General features: G+C 54.0%; 1 protein-coding gene across 1 annotated transcript in view; it reads left to right on the top strand.

Annotated features, from left to right (window-relative positions):
* The window catches only part of EPHB1 (EPH receptor B1), a 51491-nt gene that overhangs the window by 16990 nt on the left and 19080 nt on the right, over window positions 1-15421 (top strand). Inside the window, exon 4 of the mRNA XM_086618601.1 lies at window positions 14329-14484. Within this exon, the coding sequence (XP_086474727.1) occupies window positions 14329-14484 (156 nt within the window). The remainder of the gene's footprint in view (window positions 1-14328; window positions 14485-15421) is intronic.

Below are 15421 nucleotides of genomic sequence, written 5' to 3'. Positions count from 1 at the left end.
CCTCTCCCATCCTTCCCCGGGCTACGCTGGGAAGCGAGAGTTCTCCCAGCTCTTCCCGAATCCTGGCAGTGATGCCAGAGGGATGGAAGGATGGAGGGATGCTCCCCTTTGTTGCAGGGGCTTTGCCTTCGCCTGGCAACAGCCTCCCAGCTTCCACCACTGGGTGGAACAGGCAGCCCAGTTTTACGGAGGAGACACAGTTGAATCACCGCACCTCCAAAAAAGAAAAAAAAAAAAAGGAAAGAAAAAAAAAAAGTGTGATTATTTTTTTTCCCCTTAAATTATACCTTAATGAAGGCATCCATTAACCTCTGTAATAATTTAGCAAGGAAAATGTCCAGGAAAACCTTGTTAAATTTGGTTTCTAATGAGCGTGATGGGTTTTAATGGAAATCTTAATTAGATGTTATTAGCCAAAATGTTCCTCTGGTGGACTCAGGGTGTTTTTCCCCATCCCATGTGTCCTGCTCGCTGCCGGCGGGGAGGTTGAGGCCCCCAAATCCTGAGTGGGGTACTGGGGGGTCATTGCTCTCATCCAGCCCCTTCCAAAGGAGGAATGGAGGAGAAATGTGGGAAATGCCCCAGGGAAGGGGTGAGCATCACACTGCTGGACCGTCGCTGCCCGTGGCCTCGATGGGATTAGGGAATGGCCCCTGAGCTGTGATTTATGCCTTTATTTTTCTGCATATCATTATTATTATTATTTATTTTTCCTTCTTAAATTCTATTACGGGCCGTTTATCTATTTCTCCTCCCCATAATGAGAAGTTTTGAGTGTTACATTGATTCCAGTCTTGAGGAAGAAAAGTCCCCCCTGGGTTCCCCGCTCCCCCAGGGTCTTTTCATGAGCCTCTTTACAAACAGGGACCTAAATCCACTTCCAAACCTGTGGCTCCTTAATGGTCCAACTAGGAAACTTTGGCAGGCAGCTGAAGCGCTTGGGAAAACCCATCTTTTTTAGGGATATCGGGGTGCAAAGCTCCGTGCCGTGAAACCCACCCAGTTTTCCCAACCTCATCCGCTCGTGCCAGCCCGGGAGACCCTGCTCCCACCCTGCCGAAGGCCCTCCGCTCTCCGGCCGGAGCGAGGATTGTTCTCCCGGACAATGGGAGAGCCACAAGGAAGCACAGGATCCGGCCCGCATCCGGTGCCCGTGTTGTTCCCACCCTTGTTTGCAAACCGCCAGCACCTGGCAAACCCCGTGACTCAGCCAGCCACTTTTGGTACAACTTTTTCCTTTTTGTGTGTTTTGTGGTTTTTTGTGTTTTTTTTTTTTCAATTAAAGTCATGAGGATTTTTTTTCGGGAACGGCTCCGGCCAGCGCCGTTTTGCTGTTATTTGCTTGCAAGGGATGGGGATGTCACCCGTGTTTGTCCAGCCCATGGTGAGCTCTCCAGGAGCTGGCATCTCTCCCACCTGACTAGTAGTAATAATTTTTAAAAAGATTTATTTTTTTACCCCAGCTAGTTAGATATAAAAACTTTTAAAAAAAGGGTTTTTTGCCCTAGCTGGGTAGTAATAATAATAATAATTTAAAAAAGGAATTTTTTTTTCAGGGAATTGTTTGGGAGCCGTGCCCTGGGCTTGTGGTCGGGTTTGCAGGTCTCCTACCTGCTCTGCTTTGGGAAACTGGCCTTTGCTGATGCCGTTTTTAACGAACGGCGTGAACGCAAGCTGGGAAAAAGCCATGGATTAGGTGGAGTGCGTTGCGCTGCCGCACCTCGCCTGGCTTCCTCCTGGAACACCGGCACCGGTTGGATTTGCCAGGTGGGACTTGGGGCACCGTGGGTGCGTGCGGAGGAAGGATGGAGCCCACCGGGGCAACGGAAAAAAGAAAACTAAGGAATGCAAGTTCCTGAGGTTTTAGTTTTCCACCCTCTTCATATCCCTGCATGCGGATGGTGACGGATGGGTCGGTGCTCTCGGCACGGCCGCATCCTGCCCCGTCGTCGCTGAGCGGGGAGCGGGACGATGCTCCGGTCGGTGTGGGCAAAGCTTTACCCTCTCCTTGGTCTTTTGGGCACAAGTTGCAAAGCCCGGGGCGCGGGGCCGCGTGCTGTGCCGGGGGGTCCGGCCTCGGGTCTGGCTTCTGGACTTGCTGTCTAAAACTTGTCCGGAAAAGCGGAGGCGTCCCGGGGAACTGATATCCGAGGGGAATTAGGAATTGAACTTCCACCTTAGCTCGACCAGCGTCCCTCTGCTGGGTCTGCAGCCCGGAGGGTGAATTGTCTGTGAGGTGAGACTTGATATCGACTTGCTTTGATCTCATTATTTTTTTAAATTTTATTTTTTACTCTATCATAGTACCTGCCTGCATCCAGGCGTGATGTCACCGAGGTGCTTAAAACCAGTTGCTCGATAAACCTGCCGGGGCCGTAGCTTTGGGATCCCATCCCAGGTGGCACGGAGGGAGCCGGTCGCCCTCCTTGGGAACACGGATGGCTTTGGTGCTCGTGGGTTTTGCTCTTGGAAAATGGAGAGTCTGTTTGACAGCTTGAAGTGGTTCTGGGAAGGGCAGAAAGGCTCCTGGGATGGCCAGGTCCTGCTGGGGACCATCATCTTCTGGTGAAACCCAGATCTCACAGTTCTGCCCCCGGGCATCCGTTCAGCACGCCGGGTGAGCGGGGCTGGTGCTGGCAGTGGGATGGTGGTGCCGGGACAAGGGTGACAGGGTGAGACCTGGAGCTATCACAGACCTCCTGCCTCCACGTCCAATCTGCTCACCAGCTCTTCATCACGCATGATTATGGAAGACAACTTTATTCTTAGAGAGCCCAAGGTGCAAATTATGTTTCACAGCTAAGAAATTATCTTCCAGAGCTGCCTGCGTACAGTAAATCCCTGTAATCTCAGGTGGCTTTGACTTATGTGTAACAGATGTTGAGGAGGGAGGAGACTACTTTTTCTTTCCCCACTCGTTGCTACCACCGATGTGGGACACGGGTGGGGATTTTGGCAGGGAGAAGCTGGCTGTGCTTGGAGGTGAGTCCCATGTTGCAGCTTTGGGCATCTCTCTTGTCCCCAGTGGTGGCACCAACGTGGACAGTGCCAGTGTCTTCATGCCATTTGCAGAAGGTCCTTTCCCTGGCCGGGAGCTTTTGAGCAGGTTGCCTGCCTCCTTGGTGTGCCATGGGGATGAGCTGGTGTGGGAATCATAGAATCATGGAATGGTTTGTCTGGAAGGGACCTTCAGAGATCATCCTGTCCAGCCCCCCTGCTGTGGGCAGGGACACCTTCCACTACACCAGGTTGCTCAAAGCCCTGAACAACTTGACCTTGAGCACTTCCAGGGATGAGGCAGCCACAACTTCTCTGGGCAACCTGGTCCAGTGCCTCACCACCCTCAGTTTTAATCTAAATCTCTCCTCTTTCAGTTTAAAGCCATTGCCCTGTGTCCTGTCACTACACACCCTTGTCCAAAGCCCCTTTCCAGCTTTCCTGTAGCCTCTTTAAGTACTGGAAGGCTGCTGGAAGGTCTCCCCGGAGCCTTCTCTTCTCCAGGCTGAACAGCCCCAACTCTCTCAGCCTGTCTCCATAGCAGAGGTGCTCCAGCCCTCGGATCATCTTCGTGGCCTCTTCTGGATCCGCTCCAGCAGCTCCATGTCCTTCTGATGTTGGGGACCCCAGAGCTGAACACAGGACTGCAGGGGGGGACTCATGAGAGCCAAGGGGCAGAATCCCCTTCCTTGACCTGCTGGCCACGCTGCTTTGGATGCAGCCCGGGATACAGTTGGCTTTCTGGGCTGCCAGCGCACATTGCCAGCTCGTGTCCAGTTTGTTACCCACCAGTCCACCGAGTCCTCCTCTGCAGGGCTGCTCTCAATCCATCTATCTCCCAGTCTGTACTGGTACCGGAGATTGTCCTGACCCAGGTGCAGGATCTTGCGACTTGGCCATGTTGAACTTCAGTAGATTCATGTGAGCTCCTCAAGCCTCTTAAGGTCTGCCTGGATGGCATCCCTTCCCTCTAGCAAATTAGCTGCTCCACTCAGCCTGGTGTCTTCTGCAAACTTGCTGAGGGTGCACTGCATCCCACTGTCCATGTCGTCGATGAAGATATGGAATAGCGTTGGTCCCAGTATGTACCCTTGAGGAGCAGAGGGTGGAAATTTGGCCCTGGCCAAGTTTTCCATTGGTACGTACAATACTGCAGGAGAACCTCAAAGGATGAAGGACGTGGATGGGGATCCAACTGTTTCGTCTTCCTTGCGGTGCCCTCTCCTCTGCCCTGGCACTGTGGCCATGTGCTGCCTGAGGAGCCCATCTGTGATTTTTCACTTTTCCATCTTTCCTCGCTTCCTATTTCTATCAGGTAGTGGAGCCCACGTGCCACGAGAAAACATTTTTTCCAAAGTATTTCTTTTGTAGCTAATGCCGTTGGCCATTGCGGTGCCTGGTGGCAGCTGGGCTTGGCTGCCCAAGGGTTGGGATGCTTCTGGGACCAACTCTCCTGCCAGCTGGAGCGGGATTGGGAAGTTGGGAAGAGTTTTTAAGTTCAGCCATATCCAGAAAGAGGAGAATTGGAAAGGAAAGTCAAAATTTCTATGGTCTCCGGTGCTTTCCTGTGCTGTTGGGGTGTTGGAAAGTTGGGATGAAGGCAAGTGAGGTGGGGACTCCCCAGCAGCTTACTGGGAAAAGGTGCTTGGAAGTGAGCGGTTTGGGCAGGGAAAACTGTAAGAAAAGAGCAGAGAGGGAGAGCGTGGGTGGGAAAAAAATGAATAAGTAGAAGGGAGCCGGGTAAAACTTTCAAAAATTGCTTTTTAGGTGTTTTCTGGCTCCAGGAGATTTGGGCTGATGAGAGCTGCTCGGCATGAGCAGGGCAAGTCACTGGCAGCAGCCGCCGTTTAACGGCTTAGGGTGGGAAACGAGGTGTTGTTAAAAGAGAGCGAAATCGTACAAAATTCGTATAAGTGATGCTCGTATACAGAAATAAAAGCAAATTGCACCCGACTGTGGGGCATAAGGCTTCCTGACGAAAATGCCACCCCCGGGGCTGGGAAGGGAGCGCTGTGCTCAGACCTGCGTGGGATGATGGAGGCAGGTTCCCGGGGGCCAGGGCTGCGCGTGGCCAAGGACATGCGAAGGCAGGAGCAGCCGGAGCCTCCGGTCTCCTGGTCGGTGCCACGTTTCCCCTCTCCTCTCTGCAGCTGGGTAGGAAGGCACCTTTCCTCCAAGGAATAGGAATTATGGCTCGTTGCCTTATAAATATTCATAGGGGAGCTCTTTTAATTACTTTTCTAATTAATTCCAAGCATGGGGCTCTTGGGTTGGATGAGGGATGTGGGAGAGCAGTTGCACCTTGGTTGGGATATCCTTCCCTTGCCCGATCCAGCCTCCCCTTGCCCAATCCACCCCTGGGCATGGTCCTCAAGGCTTATCCCTGCCAGGATGAGGGGGTCCTGCTCCATGACGGAGCATCCCACCATCCCAGTGCAACCCAAGGCACGATGTCCTCTGGTGCCATGGCGCAGACACGAGGAATCCACGGCCTCGTGGCTGAAGCTCTTGCCCAACGCCATCCCGGGGTGACTCATCCTTCGCGGCGTCAGCGCTAACGAGGAACTACTTCAGACGTAATTAATAAGCACTTGATGCTCTCTAGATTGAGGGGATACTGCGTGGCGTGAGCTGGCGGAGGAGGAAAAGGCGCTTAATTAGTTCCTATTAGGAACGGGAGATGTTTGCTTCCCAGCCAGGAGGGGGTTGCACTTCGGGGAGCCCAGGGGCGATGCCGCCCTGATTTCATGTCGTTATGGAGTGACATCGGTGGTTCCCAAAATCCCCAGGGATGCTCTGCCGGTTGCAAAGCAAAGACGCATCGTTTTTGGGGGGCTTCTGACTGCAGCCCCCACCAGCACCTCCGTACCTGGGGGAAGAGCGACTCTCCGAGCCCCACGGTGAGTTTTGGCGGCAGCTCGCTTTCCTACTCCTTGGGTGGCTCGATAGCTCATGCAGGTGTTGGGGTGGACTTGATGTGCTGGGTTAAGTGGTACACGAAAGTATCGGCTCTTCTGTATGGCTTCCAGTCCGTGTCCATTGATTCCTGGAGTCTCTTGTTGCTGGAATTTCACGAGGGAAATAATCTTGGTCTGTGACGTCTGTATCGAGCCCGATGCCTGGGCTGGGAGTAGAGCATCTTCTGGGGCTTGTGTTTTCGGGACATGAGTCCTGGCCTGAATCTTGATTCCCCGAGTTGTTTGCTCCGAGCTCATCGGGAGGTTCATTACAGGTGACATTACAGCACTGGGGATATATCTGCTCACTGGGACTGGTCCTGGTGGTTTTCTCTCCAGCTTGTGCTCAATCTGATCGACCAGAACTGGTGTAGTCCTGATGCACATCAGCATCACCACGGTGGCACGTGACGCCTTAGCGGCACCAGCCACCTAAGCTCAGCCTTCGTTCTACCACCCTCGTTAAAACCAAGTGCACCCAGATTGCAAGGGTGTCCTGAAATCCATGTTATGGTTGTGCCTGTGGTTAGGACGGGGCACCCAGCTGTGCTAAACCACCCTGTTTGTTAAAAACGGGTGAAGTGGCGGGGCTCGGGGTGCCAGAGGTCGGTGGGAGCAGCCTCCCAAACTCCGGGACAGACTGTGGCTTTCCTGTCCTGCTGCCGGAGCCCTGGAGCTAACCCCGAGCGCTCTGCTCCTGCCACCATCCGGCTCCCCACCAGCGTGCCTGTCCTCCTCACCCTCTTTCTCCTTAAATCCTTTTGCAGCCCTGGCGCAGGATGGATTTCTTGGCTTGTTCCCACCCCTTAGCTCTGGTTTTAACGCACAGCAGAGACATAAATATTCATATAGCGCCGGTCGGGGCGGTCGGAAGCCCAGGAGTAGGGGGTTGGACACCGCTGTCTATTTACTGGCAAATCAATCTCTTCTTTCCTTATATCACATTCCCATGGAATGCCATGTTGTGGCATTTGTTCTGTGGCTCCTATTTGGATAGCTGCCAACCGCCCCGGCCCCACTGCCCGTGAGGGTTTCATAGAATCATAGAATGGTTAGGGCTGGAAGGGACCTTCAAAGGTCATCTAGTCCACCCCCCCTGCAAGGAACAGGGATATCTCCAACTAGATCAGGTTGCTCAGGGCCTCGTCCAACCTGGCCTTGAACGTCTCCAGGGATGGAGCATCCACCACCTCTCTGGGCAACCTGTTCCAGTGTTCTACAACTCTCATGGTAAAAAATTGTTTCCTAATATCCAATCTGAATCTACCTCCCTCTATTTTAAAACCATTACCCCTTGTCCTATCACAACAGGCCCTCCTGAACAGCCTCTCCCCATCTTTCTTGTTTGGGGCAGCGACGATGAGCCCAGCCCTGTCCTGCTTCCAGGGCTGCACCGCGGGGGAGGGAAGAGCCCGTGGCACACTGCAGCTGCTGGATGCATTTTTTTAAGGAGAGAATAGGTAGGTTAAGTAGCCTCAAGAAGCGGAGAGCTTCAGCTCCCTTCATTTGCTGACTCAGCATAATAAACACGTTGGGATGGTGAGGAGCATCACCATGGCCACGCGACTGCTGGTTACTCCACTGTCAAACCTCCTCTGGCGTGAGATCGGGCAGCCTTGGCCTGGGGCGAAGTGGAAAGTAAAACAAAACAAAACCCAAGTGGGGGAAAAGTGATTTTTGAACGTGACCTTGAGCAGTGTTGGGTTTGGGTTTTTTCCCCCCCATTGAGTGCTTTGGAGGGCAAAGCGCGTTTCCCTGCTCTGCGCAAGCTGGCAGCCCCGCGGCACCGTCTGCCCAGGGCGCCTGTGCTCTCCCCGTCTCATCCAACAAACAGATCTAGGGACAGATTTCGTCTTTAGACCTTCAAAATCCCCTCAACCATGAAAAACAGAGAAAGCCAAGCCCAGAGTGGTGGTTAAACGGGTAAGCATGGGAAGACGAGTACCACAAGCAGCAGGGCATGGGAGAGCCACAACCAGCTTCTTTCAGAGAATCACAGAACGGTTTGGGTTGGAAGGGACCTCAAAGATCATCCAGTTCCAACCCCCCCTGCCACGGGCAGGGACACCTTCCACTACACCAGATTGCTCAAAGCCTCATCCAACCTGGCCTTGAACACTTCCAGGGATGGGGCAGCCACAGCTTCTCTGGGCAACCTGGTCCAGTGCCTCACCACTCTCAGAGTGAAAAATATTTCCCTTAGATCTAATGGAAATCTCCGCTCTTTCAGTTTAAAGCCATTGCCCCTTGTCCTGTCACTGCACACCCTTGTCCAAAGCCCCTCTCCAGCTTTCCTGTAGCCCCTTTAGGTACTGGAAGGCTGCAATAAGATCACCCCGGAGCCTTCTCTTCTCCAGGCTGAACAGCCCCAACTCTCTCAGCCTGTCTCCATAGCAGAGGTGCTCCAGCCCTCGGATCATCTTCGTGGCCTCCTCTGGACCCGCTCCAGCATCTCTATGTCCTTCTTATGTGCCCCACTCTGGGCTTAAACTCATCGTTTAGGGTCACACTACCCGCTAAACAGTTGGTGTCGAAGCTCTTCTGCGTCTGGAGACCCTTCATTTTCCCAAGCCTGCCTTCCTGGACAAGAAACACTTCTGGGTGAGCATCGGGTGCGTTTTGCTTGCAGCCGAGCACGCGCGGCTCGGTCGGTGAGCGCCTCGGTCCGCTCCGGGGAGCAAGCCCTTGGTTTGATGAGGGATGGGATTTTCGGGAGAGCCCACGCCTTGTTGCCTCTAATTGGCCTCGCGCAGCTGCGAGATTCATTTCTCATCTGTGAGAAGAACAGGAAAAAAACCCCAAACCCCAAAAACCCTGAGAAGGGGGAAAAAAACACATTGAATTTTACTTTTCCTTCATGAATAAACCAGGATGGGCTGGGCTCAGAAGCCACCGACTTTAATTTCCATGTGTCCCAAGGTGGATCTAAACCCATTTCTCCAGAGTGGAGGGCTGCTTTAATTAACTGTCTGCGTCACGAGGGGCCGGAGCCTCTTTCCTCCCCCATCGGGGAGGGATGAAGCTGGTTGCCTGCAGGATGCAAACCCAGATGCTGGGAAGCTCATGTTTATCCCATGACCTTCAGCCTGTACAGCTCTGGAATATGGAAAGAACGCGATGAGGTGGGTGCTGGTTGTAATTACGTTGGGTGAGCGCATGGCCCCGAGGTGGGAGCAGCTCTGGGTGATCCGGAACGGCGAGAATTTGCACGTTTGGCTGCACAAACGGTGAAGTTTGCACCGCAATGAGGTTTTATCCCTCCGTGGGATTTGTGCTGAGCTCCCTTCTTGGAGGAACAAGCATCTGTTAGTCTGTCCAAAGATGCTTCAGGACCAGGGATGCTCTGACTTCCCTCTTTCTCCATCTGGGTCCCGCTCCTTGCCCTGCCCCAAGGACTGGGATGGAGGAAAGGAAATTTGGTGGCTGATGGGGTGTTTAAGGGCCGGGTCTCATCCGTGTCTCCCTTCTCGGCACGGTCAGGAAGGCAGGATGTGTGCGACGGGTACCCTCCCACCCCTCCTCACTGGAGCACGGTGTTGCTCCGAGTACAGAAACCTCTCAGGATTAATGTACAGATGCCTCCCGGAGGATGGCACAGCAGTATGCCCACCGGTGTTGCCGGCTGCCTGCTGAGCTCGCTGTGGCCGTGCCAGGGCGGAGGTGCTCAGGAGAAGCACTTGGCTTGATATAAAAGGGAATCGGATCATTAAAAAATAGAAAGGGGAGGGGGAAAAAAACCCACCAAACAACCCCCTCCCCAAGGGAGATGCAGGAGGGAAGGGATGAAGGGAGAGTGTCGAGTCAGGGATGCGCTTAAACCTCCGGCACCGGGCGCCCACTCCCTGCTGGGATGTTTGCGGGGGGATACTGCGGGAGATGAAAGCGGAGTGGGAAGGCAGCACCCCAGTAGCCCTTTGAAGATGGGGAGATGGCAGCTCCCGTGGGGAGTGCTGGTGTGTGGGTGCCAACTCGCCTGATTCCGTCAGCTTTTCCCCAGCCTGCAGCCCGCATCCCTGGTGTCATCACATCAAAGGGATCGAAACTGAAAAATGTTGGTTGTGTTGCGGTTCTGCAGCCCAGAGGGGTGTGTGTCACCGGGGAATGTGATGCCACCGGTCCCCGTGCCGCTGCCTGCCCGGGAGGGCGAGTGGGAGCCAGCAGCCACCCCGAAAAGCCCCGGAACACCTGTCCCTGTCATTGTAACATCCTCTGAATGTTGATTTTCCATAGCATGTGGCTTTGCGGGGGCGTTTATTTGCCTGGATGGTGTCTTTCAGCTGAAAGCATCTCGGAGGGCTTCCTAGCCTGCGTCTCCTCTCTTTTTGGTCTTTTGGTTGGTTGTTTTTTTTTTTTGGTTTCATCCAAAATTGTGAGTCTCGTGCAGCAAGCGTTGTGTTTAGGAGCCAGGTTTTTGTCTTAACAAAAAATTGTTGTTTGGAGAAAGGGAGGAAAACGGCCTTGAATCTTTTTCCAGCAGGCTCTGAGTGTGATGAGCCATGGTTCCTCCACGGTTCATGGCTGTAGTGTCCTCAAACCCAACAGGGCACCTTCCCTGCTGCTGGGGGTGCTGGTAGGTACCAGCCACGCAGCTTTTTGGAGCGTGCTGGATCATCCGGGCTTTTCCAGTGCCGTTGCACGTAGCAATCCTCTCCACACCTCTGCCTCGCTCGAGGGCATCGCCTCATGCAGCACCACGACTTCCAGCCTGTCTTTTCCTTACCCGCTGTGCCAGCGTAACCGCTGGCATGGGCATTCCTAAAGGCGTTAGACCCAAAAAGGAACCCAAAACCAAGTGTGGATTTGGGAGAAGCCAGTGAACGTGGTTAGCTCTGCCCCAGGGGGGACGTCAGGGGCGTGGGGACGATGAGATGGCGTGAGCGAAGGGAGCTGCACGGGGTGGCAGCGAGGGCTGGCGGTGGGAGGCGGGCAGTTGCCAGCCGAAATCTCGAATTCTTTGCAGAAGCCCTTATTTTAAAAGCTGATAAGGAAAAAACGCCACTGCGCGTCCCCGGGGAGCTTTAGAGCAAGTTAATACAGAGGAGATGTCTCCTTTCTTTCTTTCTTTTTGTTTCTTTTTATTTCTTTTTTTGACTAAAGCTTCCCTGAGAGAGTAATTAAAAAGTGCAAGTTCCAGGCATTAACGGAGAAGATTTATTTTGAAAACTGGAACGCTCGGATACCCCCGTGCTTGCGCCCTTCCCGTGGGGCATCTGGCCTGCTGACGGTGCCTTGCCTTGGCCAGGAGCAGGACGGAGGTCCTGCCTACCTCCAGCTCTTCCAGGACCCCTGGCACCCAAAATATCAGGGTGCAGGACACGCACCGTTAAGACGGGAGAGTTTTCAGCAGCAGAAAAGCCTCGCGATGCTGCTGCTGCCGTTACCGATTCCGTAACTCCAGCTGGAAGAAGCTCGGTTTAAGCAGCCCCCCCCAACAATGCTCCCTCCCAGCCAGCACATGAAGGCAAGGAAAGAGATAGTTAAGCACATCGTTAATCTTACCCAGCCCACATAATCAACAATCAATTAATTCTTCTCTGGCCTGGAGAGCTGCAGGCTGCGCAGAAGGAGCCTGTTTCCGAAGGGAAAGCCGAGATGGAGCTTCATCCCACACTTGTCCAAGGCCCTGTTGCGGATCCAGACCTCACCAACTCCACGGAACTTTCTGGCAGCAGCCCTTAAATCAAGGTGGACAGTGCTGTTGCCGTTAGCGGGATGATTTATTGCTCCATCCTGGGCTCCAGCCCTCTCTCCAAGCCTTGAACTCAGACCACGCGTTTTCCATCCAAAGGATTCTGGATCCGGCGCTGCCTGAGTTTCCGTAAATCCCGCTGCGGCGTTGCAGGCTTGAGGGTTCCAGCTTTATCGTTGGGGTTGAGGTGCGTGGTTCGGCTCCCCAGGAAGGAGGGGAGACGTGGTGAGAGCGGAGGGTCGCAGCCCGCGGCGGCGTTGGGAGGAGGGAGAAGGCATCGGCCTCCCTTGGAACTGCGGGAGGCTTTAGGCAAGCACGGTGTAATTACAGGAGAGGAAAGCTAATTGGTAATAATAACAACAATTAAGAGCCACGTGCCCGTGAGATTACAGGAATTTACAGATGAGCGAAGTGATGAAGGAACGCTGAGGACGCCGGGTTGCAGAGTGGACTTTGTTCAGGTGTTTTGCCAAAGCATCTCTTGGGTTAATCGTAATTAAAAGTTAACAAACCCCTTCGACCGACCCACCGACGTGCCCCTGTGCTTAAAACCACGGTGCGTTCATAGTGCCATTCCCCTCCCTCTCCCATCCCCTTCCATCCAAATCCAGGTGACTGTTCCCTGGTACTGCTGCCCTCTCCTTCCTGCTCCTCCAAAGAGCCCAACGTGTTTCAGGCACTTTTCTGACCACATCCTCCAGCTCTGGAGCCCACAGGTCACCCATTGCACATCTCATGGGTGCTGATGCTTGCTGGCGGGAGCACGATGCTGCTGGGACGTCACAGGGAGGTGCTGGTGGGAAGGGAGAGGTGAAGAAACGGAGATCCACCTCCAAGTCTTGGTGTCCGCACGCGGTTGTGCCTCCTGCCTTGCGTGTCTGGTGTGACTCTGTGCTTTCTCGTGCTGTTCTGGGGCACAGGGCTGTGTGTGTGGCTCGGGGAAGGGGCTGCATCCAGCTGCTTTCTGCTTTGGCATCCTGAAATTTCCCCTCGAGCCCTTGTGTGCCCGTCTGGTGTCCTGGAGTGCGTGGTGATCCCACACGTCTAGCCGCCTACTTGCACGAGGTGATGGGTGATGGCTCCGAGTGCTTCCATAAGAGGCCGTATGTATGGGATGGCTGTGGTAGGACGTGGAGGACTCAGCAGTCCTCCCGTGGTGGGGAGGAGGAAGGGCAGTGCGAGATGGTGGGGGGTCCCTCTGGGGTGTCGCATCCCTGCTCAGCTGCTAACGCCATTGGGAAGAGACAGTTTGTCGCAGCTGGTTGCGTGCCTGAGGCGGGGGGAAAAAAATCCCCTGAATAATAAAATTGTAAAATATTGTTTTGATTTATCCTTTTTTATCATCTTTTAATATCTGGAAGGGCTGTGTGAGCAAGAGGCCTTCATGAGTTTTGAATGACAGGTTAAAGGGCTCCAATAAAGATTAGATGGTCCACTATCTCCCAAGGAAATTGCATCAAAGTGGTTACTCCTGCTTGCTCCTATTAATTTCCTCTTCATGGCTGCTAGGAGATGCCTCATATCCTGATGCAGCAGACAGGGGCTAAGAGGCACTTTCCATTATCTCAATCATCGCCGTGTTTATGAGACACTTAGGGTGTCTCTCTGCAGAGCCGTGCCTTGGAGGTGACAGCATCACGGGGGCAGAGCCTGGAGGCAAATGCAGGTGGGACCACCATGTGTGCGAGGCCAGGAACCATCTCCCCCCATCCAGGTGGTGGACCTGGATAGAGGTCTGGTCCCTGGGGTACATGTGCCAAAATACAGGCGACGCCTTCCGCAGCCTTAGGTTTTGTAGAGATCACCCAAGGGGTTCGTTTGACTTCAAGGATGGATGAGCATCTGTTCATCGGTGCCTAGCTGGTGAGAAGCAGTGGGGTGGGGCAGGGATGAGGGACCCCATCTTTGGCACTCCATCTTCACCCTCTAGCCACAGAGATGCTTGATTAATGAAAGCTCCCCCACCCTGGTTGCTGATTAAAGCCTTGCCATAACGATAACTGGAGCATCTTCTCGTTCATGAGTTAGTTGCCGTTTCCTGCTTGAATGAACTCAGAGGGCGAAGGCTGGGAAGGTTGTTAGCCCCATTCCCGGGCTGCGACGGATTAACGGGATGGACCCATAAGACACTGTCATGGGCATTGCATCAACTTTTTCATTTAAATGCTCAAATTTTGCATGGAAAAAGAGATGTGAGACCTGAGCCGTGCTGTTGGGGTGGTGGAAAGGGATGTTTGGGATCAGCGGAAGGAGAACGCTCTCCTGATACCCTGTGTGTCCGTGTCCCCCTGCCTGGATGCGAGGGGCGAAGCGGCTGCCGCAGCCCCCTTGCTCTGCCTGGCTCATTACGGTGTTGTTGCGGAGAGTGTGGGTAGGGTGGTACCTGGCAGGGACCGGGGCTGGCTGATGTCCTGGGGGACGCTGTGCCAAACTTGCCCATCGCTGGGTGATGGCAGCGTTTTCCTGGTGGCTTCAGAAATAATTTATGGCCAACGTGGAAAACTACGGTCATGCCGGCTTCGCAGGAAGGTGCTACCCCGTTTGGCTCTGATACAGGTGCAAAGCTTTTCCATGTCTTATTTTTCTTCTATTTCTTTCTTTTCTTCTTCTTTCTGCCCTGTCTCAAGGACACGACCCTGCTTTCACCCCTGCCACCCAACCGCTCTCCTCTCCTTTCTCTTGCAGCCTGCCCAGCGGGGACGTTCAAGGCCAGCCAGGGCACGGGGGTCTGTGCCCCGTGCCCCTCCAACAGCCGCTCCACCGCCGAGGCCTCGCCGCTCTGCACGTGCCGCAACGGCTACTACCGGGCCGATTTCGACCCGCCGACAGCTGCCTGCACCAGTGAGTAACAGATTGGGGTTGATGGGGGGGGGGCTGCAGGGTCTCGCTCCCCTCCGCATCTTGGGAAGCGGTAGGGGTGAAGTTCTCGCCCCATGAGCTTTTGAATCTTATTTTCTCCCCCTGTCCTGCTGCTTTCCCACGGCACCGCCGTGATACCCACCGACTGATGAGCGATGGGACGGCCCCGCCACCCGCCTCTCCGTCAGCTATTTGAATTTATACATCGCCCTGGCAGCGGTGGTGATGGCAGGGAGATAGTCCTCAGGATAAATTAGAATTTAAAGTTGTCTGTGGTTGGTGTCTTGTTCATAGTCTTGCAGATGGAGTATTTTTTTATAGGGAGAAAGGTTGTGTTAAGCGTTGGCATTCCGCGTGGCGTTGCGTGCCATGGATCGTTGCTCGGCTCTCTGTCCGAGCCGCCTGGGATGGCAACAGCAGCCTCCAGCCTGTCTTTTGGTGAGAAAAGAGCCCAAGAGAGAAGGAAGAGCTGCTGTGCTCTTCAGCTTCCCAGGAACATGAGGCTCAGCTTCGGCTCCCCACTCCAAAATACGCTCCAGGTCCTTGAATCAGCCCATCGGGGAGATTTAGCACAAGGATGCTCCGGGCCCTGGGTGCTTGGGAATACCTGAAACACACTTTGGAAGCAAAGAGGATTTGCACGTTTTGCTGGATGCTTGAGCTGCCGTGGCGGAGGGAGTCGGCAGGTAGCACATCCGCAGATAAATCCGTATGGCTTTATTACGTCTCATTACGTAGCGGATTTACAGTATAGGAATACAGTCTAAAAAAACCCCGTTTGCTGCTTTTTATTTCTTCTCGTTGACGCTTCATTTTACAGCGCTCTCATCCGAGGTGCCAGCTGTTCACCGACTAAGTTTCTCTGTGTCAGAGGCGTAAACAACAGCGTGGAGCTGCGGGCGCTGCCCTGCACCAGAGC

Source organism: Tauraco erythrolophus, chromosome 11 (genome assembly GCF_009769465.1).
Source record: "Tauraco erythrolophus isolate bTauEry1 chromosome 11, bTauEry1.pri, whole genome shotgun sequence".
NCBI lineage: Eukaryota > Metazoa > Chordata > Aves > Musophagiformes > Musophagidae > Tauraco > Tauraco erythrolophus.
The sequence above is the reverse complement of the archived record's forward strand: the minus strand, read 5'-3'. Positions and strand labels throughout refer to the sequence as shown.